Below are 22,023 nucleotides of genomic sequence, written 5' to 3' on the forward strand. Positions count from 1 at the left end.
ACGGGAAAGGGAAGGGGTTTTTTAGAAATTTGCTGAATGAGAATAGTTCTAGGCCTACCCTGCTAAGAGGGGACCCTCATGAGAGGGGGATGACGGGTTCTACTATGAAGGCTAGGCAGGAAGAGGCTGCCAGACACAGTGAGGCCCAACGGTCGAATACACTGAACCAAGTGCATACTCGTTTTGATGACCAGGCTAGCAGCCTCAAGAGTAGTTGGGGGGTTTCTAGTGATGATGATAATGATGCTGATGATGTTCAGTTCTAAGGTCCTAATCTTCGCCTAGTGGACTGGACTGTTGTCCGGAGGCCCGACGGAAGATTCGCACATGCCGGCCCTAGTTCTTCAGGCGCATCTGAGCGTGCCAGACATAGTCTCGTTGATAATGAGCCGCCACGGGGGAGCAGGCGCTGATAGTCCGCTGGAACGGACTGGTTGGCCACATCGCCCTAGCCCGGGGGGTCCACAGATACGCGCCTGATACCCAGCTATGGCGGGCACATAGCTAAAGTTATTTTTGACGGCTCTGAGCGTACGCCTCCGGTTCTGGAATGCCGTAGTAGAAAGAAGCCGTTGGAGGCGATCATCGGACTGCGGGATATGACCGATGCGCTTTACGATGTTTTACCTGCTACTCCCCTCGGCCGGCTACCGTACATTATGCACCAGCACATCGACTGTGCTTTGATATCGACCTTCTTGGAGAGGTGGCAGCCGGATACGAACACCTTCCACATGCCATGGGGGGAGATGACGAATATGTTGCACGACGTGCAACGCATATTGGGCATAGGTATTGAAGGTTCGTTACCGACTGAGCCTTCTGAGGAGGAGTGGCAGGTCGGTATTACTAATCTGTTTGGGGAGCCCATGTCTGAGCTACGACGGAAAGGGATATTCACCAGCGGTTGCGTCAACATTGCTGAAGTGATGAAGTTGTGTTATTGGTCCCAGGCCATAGAGACCAGTCGACAGCCTGCTACATGGCTATTGTCGACTCTACCCTACTGGCGGATAAGACCAGAACCGGCATGCGACCTCACCCGATACTTACCGTCAACGTCGATCAGGATGAGATCGCCTGGGGTCCGGTGACGTTGGCCTACATGTATCGCCAACTAGGAATGGCATCTAGGGTTGGTTGCAAGACCATTGCGGGTTGCCTCAATTGCTCCAGACATGGATTCACGCGTACTTTCCCGCCTTCCGCCCTCATCCTCGCCGAGAAGATGTGCTTAATAAGACTAGGGCGGAGATGTGGTCCACACCCAAGCCAGGTCATGAGATCAACAAGCTGAGGGACTGCAGGAATATACGGGACTGCATGACGGAGACTCAGGTATTGTACATCACATCACATTTTGTTATGCATGTTATTTTAATTTTAGATTATTTTTATATGTTAACTTGGCTTGTATGCAGGTGGAATGGACTTCCGTACATGATTTCTCCAAGGGCATTGTTGAATGAGCACCCACGCACCACCTTCATCGGGGGTATCACTTGCTTTGATGTCGTCGAGGTGTATTGCCAGAGAGGATAGTGCGACAGGTTGGCTTTGTGCAGGCTATTCCCCCCTCCTCTGAGACCAGCCCAGGCTGTACGACCGGCATACGGTACCTATTTCGTGACCTTTGCTTCTCTGCCTGTGTACTTGGAGGCATGTAGTAGGTTCCCTTATAGTGCCCGCCTTGGTGATCAGGCACTTCGTCGGGCATCTGTTCCATCAGAGGCTGATCCTAGTTACGCTGACTGGTTCAGAGTGTGCTCCCATCCATACGTCGTCCCCGGCGAAGGACCGATGCCGGTTTTGGTCCAGTTGAAAGCAGATTGGAATACGTTAGTTTTTTGAATTTATATCTTTTCTATTATATCGTTGTGTAATTTAGATGTTTTTTAATATCTTATTCACACCCTTTTTTCTTTTTTTTTTCAGTTTCTGAATGAATGGCCGAGTCGAGTCGCTCCATTAGCAAGATTGCCTCCTGTTGCGGAAATGACCCCCCGGGAAAGACATGCTTTAGATGTATACCTTGGTAATGTTAAATATTTATTTGCCGAATGGCAAGCTTTTAAGGGGCATGGCCCTTCATAGTCTGTATTTAAACTAATTTACATTGATGCGTTTATTTATTTACATTAACGCTTTTTACATTAAATTTAATTCATGTTTACATCGATGCTTTTATTAATTTACAACATTACTATACATATTGAATTCTATCTATAATTTGAATCACATCTACATGTGTAGTTAAACTAAATAATGACGTACACAATAGTATAACTATGGACTATCTACAAATTGAATCCCATCTACAATTTCTATTACAGTTAAACTAAATAATGATTTACACATTGTGTTACACTATGAACTATCTAAATTTACAGCATGTTTAGCGGTATTATTACGTTGTGGTGGTTGTGGCCCGCATAGTTTATTCCAAAGCATAATCCTACTAGTAAAATGTGTTTCTATATGTCTGAAAAATTGTCAACTGCTTCTTTCCAACGTTGATGGACTGGCGGCAATGGAGATGAATCATCGTTCATTAATAGTTGAACAAAATGATTTCTATTCACCCAACATATATGTATAACTTTATTTACACAATGCACGCCCGATGCTTTCCTTAACGGAAGAACCAAACAGTTGTAAAGCGGATTACCGTCAGCAGAACCATAATAAGTAATGTCAATGTTAAGAAACATTGCTGCAGAGTACAATGCCATCGGTGCATCCATCCAGTGAATATAAGGAGCAGGTCCATTGCCGTGTGAACCAATTCTGAATATAGCATTGTCTAACGACTCCTGCGATAGATACAAACTTAGGTATTGGTCTCTGTTCATTTGCATTTCCATACACATAGCACGTCTTAAAAGACGCCATGCCTCCTCACCTCCCAACTCTGTGGCGGCAATAGCTCTAAATCCACAGTTACCATCACCTAAAACATCAATCTAATCAAACAAGTAAGGAGGAAGAATGTGCGGGATGTGATTAGGCCATGGAAACAGTGAAAAATCACGACCTCCTGGATCATCTGAGGTTTGTGTACCGGATAAGTTGAAGCTAAAATTAATTCCAATTGAGGCTTGTGTTTTCCGACCACTAGATCTACCACTTGATCTCTCGCAGGATGAAGATCTAGACCCTCGACCACGAGAAGATGATCTACTATATTCAAATGCGCTTTTATTTCTTCTAAGGGTTTTGCTTGTGGTTGATCTTCCCTTTCTAGGTGGACTTGCATAAGGCTCAGGTATATCGGCTCCATCAGAATGTAGTTCATACCCAACTACCTGAGACAAGCGTCGTACAACTACGGGATCAGATTTTAAGATTTCATCGACCAAATATTTAAAGTACTCTTTGTCATCGGCATTCGCGTGTCGTACTCCGTCGTTGGTGTCATCTCCTACCTCTGTGTACGTCAAAGTACTCCAGAATGGATGAATGTCATCCACGTACAAAGCACCTTGTGAACTGATGGACATATATAAATAACAAACACATGGCAATCCATGGGTGCGTTGAAGTACACAACCGCATTTGTTAAGTACATAATCACCCAAATCTAACATACGGTTATGCTCAAGCCGCAACTGCTCCAAGGCATAGATAGATACATGGCGATATAAAGGTCTAAAGAAATGTTGTCGCAACGACCTTGCTACAGAATTCATGGATTCCTGTAGCGCTTGTCGGATCCTGGCTTGCTGGTTTGTAATCTGTGCATGTGCCCTTTTAAACAGGGTATCAAATGAGCTATTACCGCTACTAAGATAATACTTAAAAGACGAGTGTTGGCTTTCAACTCTGCTGGTAGTCTGGTTACCCATGTGTAAACATTCATTCGTCCACGCACGCACAAATTTCTCTCTAAGTGGAATCCATGTTCTAGCCAATACCGAACGACCTTTTTGTTCCTAATCGACCAGGTAGTCATGATCGATTGCCATCTCTGTTTGAATTCGTCGATTGTAGAACTTTCAACCAAGGGGTTCCATCTACTTTTCCTGAATACCTGTCCTTGTTGATTTCTTTTCCCGCCACACAACTTGTCCACCATGTTCTCAACATCGTTTGCAATATGCCAAATGCATAACAAATGCCGCACATCTACATTAAACACATCATTGAACGTAATTAAGACATATTCAATAAATAGAACGACAATAATTAATCAACAAAACCTTTTTACCTAGGAAGACGTCACGAATAGCTGCAGATAAACCTTCATCTCGATCATCAGTTATAATGACGCTAGGAGTATGAGCTGTGCCAAAAATATCTCTCAATCCCTGCAACACCCACGAATATGACACAGCTGGCTCATCTCGCATCAAACAGAACGCAACCAAGAAGTTGTGATTGATTGGCGTCATTCCTATTACTTCACACATTGGCCACTTTTGTTTGTTTGTTTTGTACGTTGTATCTATCAATACAACATACGGGCACGTACGTATCATTTGGATAGAGGTAGGATTTGCAACTAATAATCTGCTCAATCCCCCTTCATTATCCAAGTCTGTCCAGACCACGTAACTAAGTCCTGTGGCCATATAAGGACAGTGTTGAAGGGGAGTCCTACCCTTCATCTCTTCCCTCCTTATTGATTGCCTAGCAATATAAATCTGATTCATACTAGTAAAAAAACCAGGAAAAATTTCTCTTATAGAAGTCATGATAAAGGCCGGTTGCACTAAGCTGTCGTATGTGCTCCCGAATATCTACATTGATCCTATTTGCCCTTATATGACCATCAATGAACACTAAGAACAAGTGGTTATGTCTTCCTTTTTCACCATGACACACCCTTACCGTCCAAGGTCTTTCTCTTGGTTTACGACTACTTGCTACAATCAAAAATTTACACGCACAAGTTCTACTTTTAGAACCAGGTCGGACAACATTATCTAGATTATGTAAATCACTCCTAATATTACCATAGCGGTGACATCTTAAATACACACTAACTCTAGAACGTTCTTCGTTTTGTTTATAAGAAGCACGTGTAAATTGAAAACCAGTTGTTATTGCTATCGCATCGGCCCAAGTATGTAATTCAGCTAAGGAATTAAATTTCCTATCCGTAACAAATCTACCAGAGTAATCTACGTTGTCTCTTAAGTTTTCAAAGTCCTGCAAATTTGAAATATGAAACAAACCATACATTAGGTCATTAAAAAATTATACATACAAACATTAATAATAAAAATATTCAATAATAAATAAAAATTATAAATTATTTTAATAATTAATATTAAAATATTAGTAATACAAATTAATATTAATTAAAAATTATAATTAACTTTAATAATTAATATTAAAATAATAACAATACAAAAAATTTAATAACATAATTGTAATAATAATAAAACTAATAAATAATAAGAAAATAATAATAATAAGATATAATTATAAATTATTTAAATAAATAATAACAAAATAATAGTAATGTTAATAATATAAATTACTTACATTAATAATAATAATAATAATAATAATAATAATAATAATAATAATAATAATAATAATAATAATAATAATAATAATAATAATAAATTAATAATAATAATAATAATACTAAAAATAATAATAATAATAATAATAATAATAATAATAATAATAATAATAATAATAATAATAATAATAATAATAATAATAATAATAGCATCACCAGCCTCCCATCACTGCGAGTTGGGTGTGGAAAGATTTATGTAAATTACGTGAAGAAATCATTTCCATTGTTCACCAGCAGCCCAACACGCATTATAGCATCAAGGGTGTGTATAATCAGCTACAACCTACTGGAATCAGCGTCCCCTGAAGCAGACCTGTTTGGTGTAGGTACTCTGTGCCTAAACATCGGTTCATCACTTGGCTAACTGTGAGAAGAAGGTTGCTCACGAGAGACAGACTTCTTAATTTCAATTTGGTGGATGATGCTACTTGTGTCCTTTGCAAAACTGATATTGAAACTCATGATCACCTGTTCTTTAATTGTTCTTGTAGTGCTGTGATTCTGAAACAGGTTATGCAGTGGCTCGGCTGTAATTTCCAGACCCGCTCGTTGCAACACCTTCTACAAAAAGGATGGAACATAAAGGGAGCAAGATTGAAGAAGCTTACGGTTTTGGTGGCTATTGCAGCCACGGTGCATACAATCTGGAAGCTCAGGAATGGTATAATCTGGAGGCAAAAAGATGCAACAGCCACAACACAGATGGTTGGTCATATTAAGTGGATTGTGAAGAATAGAATTCTCCAATTGTGTAATGATAACAATAGACATATAGATTGGCTCAAAGCCTTGTAATATCCTTTTTTGAATAATAATAATAATAATAATAATAATAATAACAATAATAAAAATAATACAAATAATATTAATAATAATAATAATATTAATAATAATAATAATAATAATAATTTACTAAGACATATAATAATGTAAATAATAATAATAAAAAAAAAACAGTCGCACAAAAATCGCGAGCAGACCACGGTGGAGTCGCACAAAACGTGCGAGTGGTCCACGGTCCAGTTGCACGTTTTATGCAATTCCACTATGGTCTCGCCCAGCTTTTGCGACTTTATTTTTTTTTTTTAAAAATACACTGATTCAAATAGATTAAAGTACGTACCGGATCCGATTCATAGTCGCTTTCGTTAAACATAATTAATCGATTTCAAATAACAACTTGTTTAAAATCGAAGAACGTTTTTAGAGAGTTTTTAGAGAGATAGTACCGTGTTTGAATTCGTATATCATACAAGGGCGCTTCTGAAAATTCAATATATATAGGGTCGCGATAAAAATGTTCGGGATTGCGTTTAAACTTTAGATAATGCTTTTAAGTGATAATAGTGTTATTAAGTGCGATTTACATTTGTTAAACAAGTTTTAAGTCCGTGGACAAATTCATAATTTTATCGGGGAATGACGATAAAATAAAAAAGGTGGCGAATTATAACGATGCCTGATAATAATAACACATGAAAAACACCACAGTCCACAATCAAAGATTTCTACACAAATTGGAACTTCTGCATAGTACAAGTGTACGACTCCTTTCTTGTAGAGTCCAATTTCATCAGATCTTCTACCTCACAGCCATAGCCATAGCCATAGCCATAGCCATAGCCATAGCCATAGCCTTAGCCTTAGCCTTACTCAGAAAAAATGGAGCAGTTGAAGACCATTGGAAGGGAGCTCGCAATGGGATCCCAAGGAGGTTTCGGACAATCGAAAGAATTCCTAGATCTCGTCAAATCAATCGGTGAAGCTCGATCTAGGTCTGAAGAAGACCGCATCGTTCTTCATGAGATCGAAACCCTAAAACGTCGAATCATCGAACCGGATATCCCTAAAAGGAAGATGAAAGAGTTCATTATTCGTCTTGTTTATGTAGAGATGTTAGGTCATGATGCTTCTTTTGGATACATTCATGCTGTTAAAATGACTCATGATGATAATATACTCCTTAAACGAACTGGATACTTAGCTGTTACCCTTTTTCTCAATGATGATCATGATCTTATCATCCTCATTGTTAATACTATCCAAAAAGACTTGAAATCTGATAATTATCTTGTTGTTTCTGCTGCTTTGAATGCTGTTTGTCGATTGATCAATGAGGAGACTATTCCTGCTGTTTTGCCTCAAGTTGTTGACTTGCTTAATCATCCTAAAGAGGCTGTTAAGAAGAAGGCTGTTATGGCTTTGCATCGCTTTTTTCAGCAGTCACCTTCTTCTGTTTCTCATCTCGTCTCCAATTTCCGTAAGGTATAATTGTAAAAAAATTTGATTTGAGCTTTATTCCTACATTGTGTAAATTATTAGGTTTTGAATCACAATGCTTGATGAAGATTTTAGTTGGTGCTAAACTATTTCTGTTACAGTTTTTGCATTATTCAATGTTATATTGCGGGTCTTCGATATGTACATTGATGAGATGGTAGTTTAAAAGATGCTATGTGATTCCTGGTTTTGGTTTCATGTTCAATTTGTTTTCAGCTTTTGGTTGGCACCGTTTCATTTCTAGAAATGACATATTGGTAAAATTGATGAATAATTGGCCTTTATTGAGGTACTAGCGTAGAAACCCGTACAATATATGGTTTTTTGACAATTATATGTATAAATTAACTTTGTAATTTTGGAAATTGCAAACAATATACTCTAATTTACTCAGTTTAACTATAAATAAATATTGGTTAAAGATACTTTAATGGTAGTGCTTTCGGTCAAGATCAAATGTCATGTCATTTTTCTTTAGTATGAGTTATATTTGGCAAACTCTCTTAAGTTGGGACACTTGAAATTTTCCAAGCTTTTTTCTATGATGTATGATTAAAAAAAAAAAGCCAGAGATATTATGCAGTAGGATCACTCAATTTGACAGTTATATATATAAATTAACTCTGTAATTTTGGTAATTGCAAACAATATTTTATGTTATATATTATATTCTCTAATTTACTCGATTTAACTATAAATAAATGCTAGGCAAAGACACTTTCAATTTAACTATAAATTAATGCTAGACAAAGACACTTTAATGGTAAGAGATATTAGTCAAAATCAAATCTCATGTCATTTTTCTTCAGCCAATAAATGAGTTTCATTTGGCAAACTCTCAAGTTGTGACAAATCCAAGCTTTTTAGTATAATGTATAATTTATGTGTCTGCTGATGCTTGTGCTCTTTAGATGATCTGCACTCTTCCGTGATGTTTATCAGCTGTTTTCTTGCTATTTGTAACCTTTTCTGTGCAATATTAAGTGCCTTAATATTTTGTTTTATTTTCTGCAGAAGCTATCTGATAATGATCCGTCCGTCATGGGTGCTGCACTTTCTCCTCTATTTGATCTGATTAAGATTGATGCAAATTCCTATAAGGATTTAGTTGGAAGCTTTGTGAGTATCCTAAAACAAGTAGCAGAAAGGAGATTGCCCAAAAGCTATGATTATCATCAGATGCCTGCTCCATTTATTCAGGTACTTTTTAATTCTGATTAATGTTATTCTATGAGGGAAGAGCCGTAGCTGTATTACTTTTGTTTTGTTTAGCGTTGGCCAACTCCTGAACATGACTTTAGAGAACCCTGTGCAGCCACAAATTTTAAGTGAGAGGTGTGCCAAAGGTCATAGCCTCGTAGGAGTAGGTGATGACTGATGAAACCCTTGTGCTATTTCAGAAACTACTATTTGTACCAGGATATGCTGGAAAACTTGGTGAACTTGTTTAATGGTCAATGTTTATGGATTTTAAAAGTAAGCTTTAAGATATTTGGCAATCCTCCAGCTATCTAGTCTCTTCCATCTAGTAAAAAAGGGATGTAGAAGTAAATGAGAACTGAAAATGTAGTGAAGGAATGAGGAGATTCTAGGGATTAAAGTTTAACCGGGTTTAGTACGGAAGTGGGAGTCTTGACAGAATAAGATATATAAGAGGGAGGGAGAAGATTGATAACCTGATGAGTTGATTTGAATGATTGAGAAAGTGGTGAGTCAGTTAAGTAGTTCATGAGATTGGGTTCCTTTATCTGCTAATCTACCCTTCCCTTTAGTTAATTTGGGCATTAGCATGTAGGAGAAAGTTCTTTGGAGCAGTTTGATGGCAAGGTTCAGTAATTTGTGCTGTTTCTTCTATTCTTCCAGTTTTGCTTATTTACAGGTTCTGTATGGAGACAGACAGGCAAGAAATATTGTGCCTCGTTCTCTTCCAAAATGATTTAATTTTTTGGAAATTTTCCTAGAGAAGGGAGGATTAGGAGATTGATGGCCTCATGCTGGAGTCTAAAACATAAATAATGTGAAGTATGCTTCGCTTAGAGCTCATATCAGCATGCTGTTAATGTGTATTTAGACTTTAACTGCTGCTTAAGAGCATAAGATATTCCATTCTGGATTATTTTATTGATCCTATGAACATATACATCAAGACTCATCAAGTATGCTACTTATTACAACAACACATGAATGACAAAGCTTTAATCCTAAAAGATTAGGGTCAGTTACGTAAACCAATAGATCATTTTCAGCGGTCTTATAGACGTCCACATGGATCTATCTTCTCCAATTATTTCGATTTATTTCCATCTCAACTTTTAAGTCTTAATCCTTCATATTCTATTTCACTTTAGTTTGGTGTTGACTCGAAAGTTAGAGGATGCCAAAGTTATTATCTAAACAAAAATATAAGGGGTTATGATTCAAACTCTCAAACTCTTGCTTAAAAATTATGTTATCAGTCACTATTCTGCATATTTTAATTGAGCATATTAGACAATATTTTGGTTTTATAAAACGACCCAAAAATTTTCAGCAAAGGGCTGTATTAAAGCTCCGCCATGGCCTCTTGGTCGTTTTCATTGTTGCTTGCCCTCTTTTTAAGTCCTCTTGGTTTCAAATTTCTATCTTTGTTGCCAATTCGCTAATACCCTGACTTTTCACATGCCCAAACCATCGTAAATGATTCTCTTTCATCTTTTTCTCAATATTTGCTATTCATAAACCCTTTTTATATAGTCGTTTTGAATTGTATCCTTTAAGGTATGATCACCCATCTATCGAACCATTCATATATCCTATATTCTTATCTTCCTACTATGATCTCGTCTAAAAGCCCAACGCTGAGATCTATATTGTTAGGTCTAATGGCGTTCGATAAACCCTCTAGGTACCTTGTCGTATGCTTTTTTCAAATAAATGAATACCATGTTGGTTTACTTTTTTTCTTCATTGTCGCCATTACATTTGTTTTAGTTCATGTAATCGACTCCATATGTCGGAAAGCTTTGGCGTTATTGTTGTATGACATGATTTGCCAAATCTAAATACTGAGTGGGTTTGGATTCATTATACTAAGTTTTCTAATTAGCTCATAATTGTATCCTTCATATATATAATTTGTTTGGTATATTGTCTGCATCACCACATCATAACCGTATTACTAAGGTTTTTGACTTTCATGACTGTTACTGCAACCGCGCTATCGTCCAAGTTTTTGCACTATTCTACTATAAGCGGCAAAAAGCCTAAAAAGTGAGAATTGTGAAAAGAAAAGTGCTTAAGGCGCAATAAAACTTGGAATAGCAGGATCTAGAAAGTGCACTTCTTTAAGTTAAGGACATCTCAAGCTAATACTGTTAATGATCTCACTTTGAATGCTTTTATGGAGCTGGGTTACATGTCCAAGGATAAGAACTGATGGAAAAGTTATCAGCATTTCCAATGCCAGATTAGAGTTCGTTGCGTGTATAGGTGCACCTTAGGTGCAATAATTATGGGCTTCACAGCATGTTGATAATTTTCACTTTTGAATGCATTTTTGGTGCTGTGATACAACTCCAAAACTCCAAGGATAAGTGCTGATGGTAGGGTTCTTATTAGCATAATGTTAGAGCCAGATCAGAAATTGGTTGTTTTACTTTAGAGAGGATAGAGCAGTGGCTTTGTGATCGGCAAACTTTATTGTCAATAAGTTTATTCATAGTGATGCGGCAACAACTGTTCAAAAATATGGTAATGCATGAATGTGATCATAGTGCAACTGTTCAAAAATATGGTAACGGTTGTGATCACGGTAACAACATGGTGATGCGGTAATGGGAGTGATGTGGTTATCATAGCACACCATTATCAACTACAAGCATGAGAGTCCGAAATGGGGGGTTTAGATCTTTATAAAGCGGAAAATATTGATTTGTTTTTTGAAGAACTTTTACAAGATGAATGATGCGATGCGATCTTGTTTTTACACTGTGATGTGATCATAAATAATTTTATCTATAGATTAGTCACTCTTGTCGATTTTTAGATAATATACACTTAGACAAATGAAACTGTCTCATGTAAGGACATTGGTCTCTATATGAGTAAAACAACATGTGGTCAAAGGGTATTGGTATGTTGATAAAGCCAAAGTTAAATTCTTCTCAGTTATGGAGTGCTATGGTTGGTTCCTTTAGTTTTACAAACTGAATTAAGCTTTGGTTTCTGTAAGGTATTGAACAGCCCAGCTTGAGCTACCTTCTTACCTATCAGTTAACGTTCCGGCTTGGTTTGTTTGGCTCCTTTTGACGTTACAATTATTTCATTTTCAATTTTTTTGGTGCTTTTAGTTTTCAGCTAAGTTTGTAGTCACTTTTATAAACGGACTATTTTTGGCCAAAAGCCATTTGGAATCTTTCTGATGGCTTTATTTATTTTACTTCAATTCTACAGATTAAATTGTTAAAAATTCTGGCATTGCTGGGTAGTGGTGATAAGCACGCGAGTGAACAGATGTACACTGTTCTGGGTGACTTAATTAGGAAGGCTGACGCATCTAGCAACATTGGAAATGCTGTTCTATATGAATGTGTCTGCTGTGCATCTGTCATACATCCCAGTGCAAAATTATTGGAAGCTGCAGCTGATGCAATATCAAAGTTTCTGAAGGTATATTGTCTAACATGATATTAATTGAAATTTATATTAATGACCATTTTGTATTTCATGATCTTTCCAAATTCTCTAACTTACTGAACAGAGTGATAGTCATAATTTGAAATACATGGGCATTGATGCACTTGGCCGACTGATCAAGCTAAGTCCAGAAGTTGCAGAACAACATCAGTTGGCAGTGATAGATTGCTTGGAGGTGAGAACATTTTTCAAAGACTGGTCACTTTGTCTTTGAATAGTTTTTTTTATTTCCGCCATCTTTTACGGATTGAATGTAATCAGTGGGAAACCGGGTCCTGAATTTGTTGTTTAGAACAAAGCTATCTATGTCTCTAAAAGTAGCCTACTAGGCAGTTCCTGGAGATCATTGGAGCTGTCTTGATGAAGACAAAATTGATGATGTCAAGAACTCAGGATTGATTAAAAGGACTTTTTTTGTGGGGTTTTGAATGATTCTTAACAAATAAAGATATTTACTTATGAACACATTGGCACTCAGGCTAGTAATGATTAAGCTTAATAACTACACATTATAGATAAATGAAACTCTAATGTGACCCAAAAGAGAATCTTCTTTTTCATTTATGCATAATTTAAAATAAGATACAGAAGCTAAGTGTAATCCTATTTATAAGAGGCGACAAATTATCTGTTTTACTGGATTCAAATTTCAACTTTAGTTAGTCATATGAATCGATACTTGATTACCTATATTGATGCTACCTTCTTCACTAATTACACATGTAAATTGATCATCTTGAAGCTGATTTGGTCCTTTGAACCCTTATGTGGAAAAGAAAGGGGGTTAAATTTTTTCCATTTTCCTGTTTCCATAGCTTAGCCAATAAACAAATTGATGTTGAAACTTACTTTCTCTATACAGTTTCTGTACGCTTAACGATGGGAAACATTATAATAGAATACCACCTGAAACGTATTTTTATTGACGAGTGGGATTTAAGAAGAGAAATGATTTTTTATTGATGAGTTCGCTGTGAGAAGAGAAATGAATATTAGATTACAGCCACTGGGGGAAATTTCTTTGTAAAAACTGGGTGCACCAATAATATTGGATACAATATCACATTTCTAACTATGGGCTTAAGATCCTTCCCCCACTAGCCCTGAATACCGGAATAAAGTTAGTCTTCTTACTTTGTTGGCAAGTGGTCACTGCTGTGGCTGGCTTTGTCGATGACAGATGAGCTGCTTTGATCTTTTCTTCAGATATTGTACCATGTTTATAATCCCTATATGTGACTCATACTCTCAGATACTCAGATGTTGTAGGAGTTTTCCGGATTTAAAAGCTTCCATGCTTCATTTCTTTCCTGTGCATAATTTACTTTTCTGTATCCAAAGCCTCTTTACCTTGAAAAAAAAAACATAGTTCAGTTTAGTTGTTGTCGCCACTAAGTTCATAGGGGGGTTCACATAGGAGTGTGGAGATGATTACAATTCTAGTGGAGGTTGAAACTCGATGATTGGCTAGTGTGCGTGAAGCTATTTGGAGAATTGAACTCATAACTCTAACCTTTGAGAAAAGTAAGTTTTCGGGGGAAGGAGGAGGCAAAGAGATTTAGAATTTGAAGAAGGAAGAGAAAGACATGATATGGCCGTGACAACGGAAAAGAAAAAAGGGGTTTTGGCATTTGTATCAATCAGGGATATTTGTTACAGTGCTAAATATACAAGTAATTTTTTTCCATTCTTTTAATAATATTATTTGCTTGAGATTATTTGTAGCTCATTACATTTGTCATTTTCTTTATGGAAAAGGTTCTATGCATTAAATGCTTGTTCAGTGGCTGATCTCGTCAAACTTCACTTGTGGCCCACATGTATTAAAACATTTTTTTGCGCTGGTTTTGGGCTAGGTCACCACTGGGCCATGTGAAGACTTGGTTCCTTACAGTTGTGCTTCAAGCTGCCTGTGTGCTGCATCTTCAATTGTAGCGCACTATGATGTTTATGCATTACTTTGTTATCTGAAGTCATCTTAGTGTAAGCGTTACCTTGGTGCTGCTGTGTCATCTATGTTTCCACACAAATTTATATATATGTATTAGTGTGTGTTGGCAATTGTGGGTTTTATGTTACAACACTACATTGAGGCCATTAAAGATACCGTAAACTTGAAATGGACCATCTTCTCTAGACTATTTTACCTAATTTCAATGTCTTTTGGACTAAAATTACAGGATCCAGATGATTCCCTCAAGCGAAAAACATTTGAATTACTATACAAGATGACCAAGTCCTCTAATGTTGAAGTAATTGTTGATCGTATGATTGATTACATGATAAACATCAATGATAGTCATTATAAAACTGAAATTGCATCGCGGTGTGTTGAACTTGCTGAGCAATATGCCCCAAGTAATCAATGGTTTATTCAGGTACAAACCTGTTCATATAGTTTGTGCCTTCAACTTATTCAACACCTAATAATCCTCACTGTTGTTTTTTCTCTCCAGACGATGAACAAAGTTTTTGAGCATGCAGGTGATTTAGTAAACATCAAGGTGGTGCACAACTTAATGCGTTTGATTGCGGAGGGATTTGGAGAGGAAGATGATATTGTAGATGGTCAGCTGAGATTATCTGCTGTAGGTTTCTATAATTGATTCTCTGTATTGCTGATTTTTCCTTTAGTTCTTGTCCTTCTTGTGTATAATTCATTAAAAGAATTCACAAAACACATCACAAAAAGTTTTGTATCAAGAAAATTTTTAGACAATGATACCATGTTATCTCTGTAGCAACTTGCTTAAGTTTAAATCTTTGAAATATGTGGGTTATTAGTTCCTTTACCATTCTATGATCTATATGGTTAGAAAGGAATAGGAGAATTTTCAATGACCGATTTCTATAGGTAGAGGTGTTATGAGAGAAGGTGGTCTTTTTAGTTTCACTTTGGGCTAAGGCACATGGATTTAACCATTGCTCTCTTGATGATTTATGTAGAAGTAATGGGAAATATAAAATTGCAGCTATCTTTATTTGCTTCATGGGATCCCTCATCCCATTGATGCATGACGTATTTCCTCATCAATAAAAGTTATTCATTATGAAAAGACTCGAAATTATCTGGACTAATCAACCCCAGTCTAGGTCCATCCATTTGAAAGGTTTCTTTTTATTTTCGGTACATTAAATATTGATCCAAGTGTAGAGGTTGATTTCCTTTGACCATAGTGTAAAAATGTGGTAACGGTCGCAATCATGGTGACGGGAGTGATGCGGTAACTTGTTTGATAAACTTGGTTATGATTTTTAAATTCAACTTTCAATATGGATCTCAACAGTCCTATTTCTGTTTGGGTTTATTTCTAATCTAATGTACCAGATATTTATCCTTAATATATTTAGCAAAGAAGCAGGCCTTAACTTTATGACTCTATTTATGCTTTATGCTTGTTAATGGATTTTTTGAAATGAATTGAGGATTGTAATAGTAAAAACTAAAGCAGTAGTTATTGTAGGCTTTAGATTTTTTCACTTATAACTGAGGCTAGGTTCGGATAAGTTGGAAGGAATCACTAACATGGTTGGACTTGTCGGATACTGGATAGATTATGTTCAAAGGGTAGTATTGAAAATCCAAACTGTAAACCACTATTTGTAAAAAGGGTTTTCTGGCTCTGCTGTCCTGGCTTTTTATTCTTCCTTTTTTTGACATGCTTGTTCATAAACTATATTCTCATGCTATCTCAATCACCAAAAGCTTCTTTTGTATGATGTGATCCTTTGCTTCTTTCTTTCATTAGCAGAAGACCATTTGCACATTTATGTTCTCCATAGTCTGTTGTACTTCTAAGCTATTGATTTACAAATATGACAATTATCATGTGCATTTCTGTTGGATATATTAGGGTCTTGTTCATTTATGTGGATCAGAGATGCTATATAAATAAGTAGTTTATAATTCATCTAGCCAAATTCTTTCTTGAAAACTGAGTTAAAACCGAATAGCATTATGACAAAAATTGGTTATATTTGTGAGTTGTTGTTTTAATCAGTTCTAGGCTTCTAGCATTTCAATAGTTGTTGGCTCAAACTTTAGATCCATTGAATGGTTCAAGATGATTATATAGATTAACAAAATTGTTTCTGCTTTTGGTGAAATTTTGTATAGATATGAATTAGGATTTTTTTTTTCATGTGCTTTATGAGTTATACGTTTTTCTAATTGATAACTTACAAGTTTTTTCGCTTGTTTTGGATTTGCAGGTTGAGTCATATTTGCAAATCATTGGTGAGCCAAAGCTTCCGTCTACATTCCTTCAAGTAAGTTTTAGTCAATCTTCTGCTTTGCGTACTATATCTGTGCCTTTTGATTTGTACTTTGTTATTCCAGAGATGGGACACTACGAAAAGTGGCTATGAAAAATTTACTTAATGCCGAGTCCTGGAATCCTGGTATATACTGCTACACCTGAGGGAAAAGACAGCACTGTACTAAACTTTATTTAGCCGATTCGAATCTTAATAATAAAAAAGGAACAATGATTGTAATGTATTCAAAAGGTGCAAAAATTGAATGACAAAAAAGACTCAGAGGCAATGTTATTCCTTGCACCCCTACTGACATAGTCTTTTTTTTTTTTTTGTTCTCTTTTTAAGGTTATTGTCTTATTCTATAACAGGTTATTTGTTGGGTATTGGGTGAGTATGGAACTGCTTATGGGAAATATTCTGCTTCATACATTACTGGCAAGCTTTGTGATGTAGCAGAAGCTTATTCAACTAATGATACAGTCAAGGTACTAAATACGTTTGATATGTAATTCTTTCATTCCCTTCCATTAGCAATGCCTTCCATGATTATGGCTCGTTTTTTTTCCTGTGCTGGGTGAATATATGCATTCTCTTTATAGAACTGTTTCTGTCTTGATTTTCTGCAATGTTGGCATGGAGATTGAAGTTTCATGACAACATATCAATGCCTCAAAAGCATTTCGTTTAGGACTCCAAACTTTTTAATTCACAAGGGATGTTTCGGAATCACGTGTTTTGACTGATGAACTTAGATCTGTTTATATCCAAAACAACATAATCCAACACATAACAGAATCTGTATGAAGAAAATTGAGTGTTTTGATTGAATATGAATAGATGCATTCTCTATAAAACAGAATTGTCTTTGACTTTTTCTGCAAAGCTGGATACATTTTGGATATCGACATGTCATGGCAAGATATGCCTTGAAAGGATTTTGTTTAGAAATCCACATTTTTGAGCTCACAAGGGGTGTTCTGGAAGCATGTGTTTTGACTGAAAGTAAAATTAGATATGTGAACCAAATTTAGCCTAGTTTAGTACTTTAGTGTGCCACGAACGCCGATTTCTTAATGATTGGGTGTAGTTGGTCACTGGATCAGCACCCGATTTGAGGATTTATCAAGTTCCATTTGGTTTAAATTATTTTTCATGGATGGAGTAGTTGGTTTCTATGGTGCAGTATATTGTAGGTTTTGATATCCTTCACTATTTAATTTATTCATCTAACTATATATTTTCCAATAATTTTCTATGCTCTAGGGACCCTTGGGCCTTAGCGCCTTAGGGTGCCTCACGCCTTATATAACTAAGCTTGTTACCTTCATTTTTGCTCTTTTGTGTAACCCTGAAATTTTCAAATAAATACCAAGAAGGAACGATATGAGAGAGAGAGAAAGAAAAATAAAACTATATTAGGGTTTCAAAAGGTTGATAGTTTTTTTTTTTTTTTTTTTAATCTTTGATATTTATTTCTCATCCACTCGTGAAGTATAAGCTTTAGTTATATATTGGAATTGCCTATTTCTTGATTGCAAAATCCTTCTGTAAGTGCATCTTACTAGGATTCCAGTTTCAAGTTTTAGTTGTTTCCTTGTATACGTTTGAACCTATTTCTGAACAAGTGTGATGCACTTGCTGTTCATATTATATCGGACTGTCCAAATGTATATCAGCGTCCCTTCCCAAGTGGCTAGGTGATGGTTTGATAGTTTATGATGCCATCTCAAAATTTAATGTGCTTTGTAAATTGGAGCTAATTGTTATAATTTCTACCAGTGATTTTTACCTAAACATGTTTCCATTTTGAAGGCTTATGCACTTACAGCTATTATGAAGATCTACGCATTTGAAAAAGCAGCAGGGAGAAAAGTGGACATGCTTCCTGAGGTAATCCTATAATTTCATATTTTCAGGTTTAACAGGTTGCTGGGTTTAAATTTATATGAATAGTTTGATGTCCCAATCTTTATCAAAAATATATTTTGATGTCCCAAAAGTTTAGTTCTATAGCCTTGGAAAGAATATCCTTCCTGTACGACCTTTCAAGTTCCATGACTAATGTACACCACTACACCCTGCATCTCTATCTAAATGTCGTAGTTTACATTGGCATGGGCTTAAGAATAGTGATTGACTGTAAATATGTATGAACTAATTGCAAGTGAATTTAGTATGAAAACAAAATTGAGTCTGTCGAAAGAGAGAAAACAGTTCATGTGATGGAGTCATGAAGAGGAAAAAGAGAAATAATGTTGAAAGCATCGACTCATTAACTTTTACTATAATGAAAAAGAGGATGTTAATTTAATTTTGGACGTCCAGTCTAGAAATAATGATTTTCAGTTTTGATCTTGAAGGAGGAACCGAGGAAGTAAGTTCATATATTCTCATATCGCTTCTAATTATGAGTTTTGTGTTGCATTCATTCATGCGTCTGGTGGCAATATCTTGATTATTCTATGAAGAAAGAGACGTTGATATTCTATTCAACTATTAATATTCTTTGGTCATTCAATTTTTACTCTAAATGTAAACTTTAAAGAATGCTAACTATACTTTGTAAAATTTTTGGCCCACCTTTCAGTGTCAGTCACTAATTGAAGAACTGTCAGCATCCCATTCAACAGATTTGCAGCAGCGTGCATATGAACTGCAAGCAGTCATTGGTTTGGATGCTCAAGTTGCTGAAAGCATACTGCCTTTTGATGCAAGCTGTGAGGACATTGAGGTAATTTACTCCTACTCTGCTCTTTTTTTCTTCAATTTTTTTGCGAAATAAGTTGAATAACGTCTAGGTGCCTTACTCTTGTTGAGATTCGAACCCTTGACCTGGTGCGAGATGAAATCCTGACTAACTGAGCCAAGCTCAGCTTGCTTCAAACTCTTTTTTTGTGTCCGGTATATCAGTTAAAGCACTATAGGTAAAAGATAGAATCTTTAATCTCATGTTGAATATGATGAAGCATATAATTCTGGAATCAGCTTATCATTACATGTTGAATATGATGGATCATATAAATAATATTTTGGTATTCTGCATTGTTAAAATAATTCCTGTGCTGAATCCGCCAACCTGGGTTTACAAGTTACATATGCAAAACACTAATGCATTGAAAAAGGTAGAAAACATCAGCAGTGTTTTGAATTATCTACATGGATTTTGTTATTAGGTTTTTCTTTCCTGATTTTCTTCTAAATATTGTTAATATATGGTTATCCTATTTTCATCTTTAATCTTTTTAAAAAAAACTCTTTATCTTTGTACTTTTGTCAGTTCATCAATGTCTTTTAACATTTGTTAGTATACTTGCAGGTTGACAAAAACCTCTCATTCCTTAATGGCTATGTGCAACAAGCTATAGAAAATGGGGCTCAACCTTACGTGTCTGAGAATCAACGTTCTGGAATACCAAATATCAACAACTTTTTAAGCCAAACTCAAAATGCGCCATCCACTCATGGACTTAGGTTTGAGGCTTATGAGCATCCAAAGCCTGTCGAGCAGCCAAAGCCTAATCTGGTTTCACATGTGCCTTCAACAGAACTTGTCTCTGTGCCAGAGCCATCTTATACTAGAGAAAATCACCATGTTGCATCAGTAAGACCATCTTCTGATGCTGAATCAAATGAGATCAAGCTACGGCTTGATGGGGTCCAAAAGAAATGGGGAAGGTCGAATTATTCCTCTACGTCTTCTACTTCAAGCTCTTCGCAGAATGCTAACGGTCTTTCACAACGTGATGCGGGTGCTGTAAGCTTAAAACCTCATGATACTTCTTACAACTACAAAAAACAGCAAGTGGAAATCGATCCGGAGAAACAGAAACTTGCTGCTTCACTATTTGGTAGTACATCAAAGGCAGAGAAACAAACGTCTTCAACTAGCTATAAATCTACGAAAGCATCCAGTCGTGTTGAGAAATCCCAAGAAACAAAAGCTGTGGCAGAGGTACCACCACGAGCGCCTCCCCCACCTGATTTGCTTGATTTGGGTGAGCCTGATAACACAAGTAGTTCAGTTATTGATCCTTTCACACAGTTGGAAGGCCTTCTAGAGCAAAATCCCGGTGCATCATCTACAACTACATATAATTCTAGCTTCGTCAGTTCTACCAAAGAGTCAGATCTTATGTCACTCTATGGAGGTGTTCCGATGAACACGCAACCTGGCTTTGTGGATACTAGTAAAGATAGTGAACTTTTATTTGGGTCCACCAATAAAAATGGGGATGCCCTACAATCACAAGGAAGCAAGGGCTTTAATCTGAAGGATGCATTGCAAAAGGATGCATTGGTTAGGCAGATGGGTGTTACCCCAACTAGTCAAAATCCGAATTTGTTCAAGGACTTGTTTGGCTAAGGTACTCCAAATCTACGAAACTAGAGTATGTCGCTTGGCCGGGAAAAGCAGAGCAGGGCACAAATGTAAAGGATTTCAGGTAAACGAATGGGTTTACCGTTAAATTTGGATGGTTCGATACTGTTATTGCTCTTAGATGATGTATTTGTAGAAATAGCACCATTTTAAGATCTTGGTGGGTGTATATTTGGGATCTCCTTTAGTAATTCATACGGAGCTTATTTTCTTTCTTGCATATGCTGAGATTTGGTATAAATTTTGGTGCATTTTACCCACGCCTTGATTATTGTCTAATGTAAGATGTTGTAATAATGGAAATAATAAAATTATGAGTTAATTTCTCTTTACTTTCAAGTTTTATGTGATGTTTCTTGTTCAAATAATTGATAATTATGTTCTAACTTATAAATTAAGAATAAAATACAAACTTACTATTATGAAATAAAATATAAATTTAATTAACTAAAAATAAGAATAAAATACAAACTTATTATTATGAAATAAAATATAAATTTAATTAACTAAAAATAAGAATAAAATACAAACTTATTATTATGAAATAAAATATAAATTTAATTAACTAAAAATAAAATATAAATTAAAAGTGATTGATAAATAATGTTAAATCTCAAATAAAATAAATAGTAAAGAGATGAGGGAGTATGTTTTTTGTGTTGATGTTTTCCTTGCTTGTTCTTTCATATATTCAAGTTAAAAATTCTTTTTTGCTTTAAATCTATCCTTGTTATATGTTTTACAATTTTATTTTGTAGTTTGTGTACTCTATTTGCCTTCTTAAATTGTCACACTTTTCATTCTAATTTGTCTTTTTTATTTTGTCATAATTTTGTTGTATAAATATAACTACCATTTTATTTATTTTCTTATCAACACATTACCTTTCTCTTTTAAT

The 22,023-nt window shown here is 35.9% G+C and overlaps 1 protein-coding gene across 1 annotated transcript; it reads left to right on the forward strand.

Annotated features, from left to right (window-relative positions):
• The first annotated feature begins 7,014 nt into the window (after window positions 1-7,014).
• LOC130800008 (AP-4 complex subunit epsilon-like) lies at window positions 7,015-21,457 on the forward strand. Its single transcript, XM_057663332.1, has 11 exons — window positions 7,015-7,798; window positions 8,828-9,013; window positions 12,245-12,460; window positions 12,552-12,662; window positions 14,668-14,865; window positions 14,944-15,075; window positions 16,700-16,756; window positions 17,116-17,232; window positions 18,560-18,637; window positions 19,335-19,478; window positions 20,064-21,457. Exons 1-11 carry the CDS (start codon window positions 7,196-7,198, stop codon window positions 21,108-21,110), a joined length of 2,889 nt encoding a protein of 962 aa, XP_057519315.1. The 5' UTR covers window positions 7,015-7,195; the 3' UTR covers window positions 21,111-21,457.
• Window positions 21,458-22,023: the final 566 nt, after the last annotated feature.

The sequence above is a fragment of the Amaranthus tricolor genome, chromosome 14 (genome assembly GCF_026212465.1).
Source record: "Amaranthus tricolor cultivar Red isolate AtriRed21 chromosome 14, ASM2621246v1, whole genome shotgun sequence".
In the NCBI taxonomy this organism is placed as follows: Eukaryota; Viridiplantae; Streptophyta; class Magnoliopsida; order Caryophyllales; family Amaranthaceae; genus Amaranthus; species Amaranthus tricolor.

Excerpts from the sequence above, each read along its gene's own strand:
- LOC130800008 (XM_057663332.1), top strand. The coding sequence starts at position 7,196 with ATGGAGCAGTTGAAGACCATTGGAAGGGAGCTCGCAATGGGATCCCAA. Across the intron at positions 9,014-12,244 it reads TGCCTGCTCCATTTATTCAG|ATTAAATTGTTAAAAATTCT; the intron begins GTACTTTTTAAT and ends TCAATTCTACAG. Across the intron at positions 17,233-18,559 it reads CAACTAATGATACAGTCAAG|GCTTATGCACTTACAGCTAT; the intron begins GTACTAAATACG and ends TCCATTTTGAAG.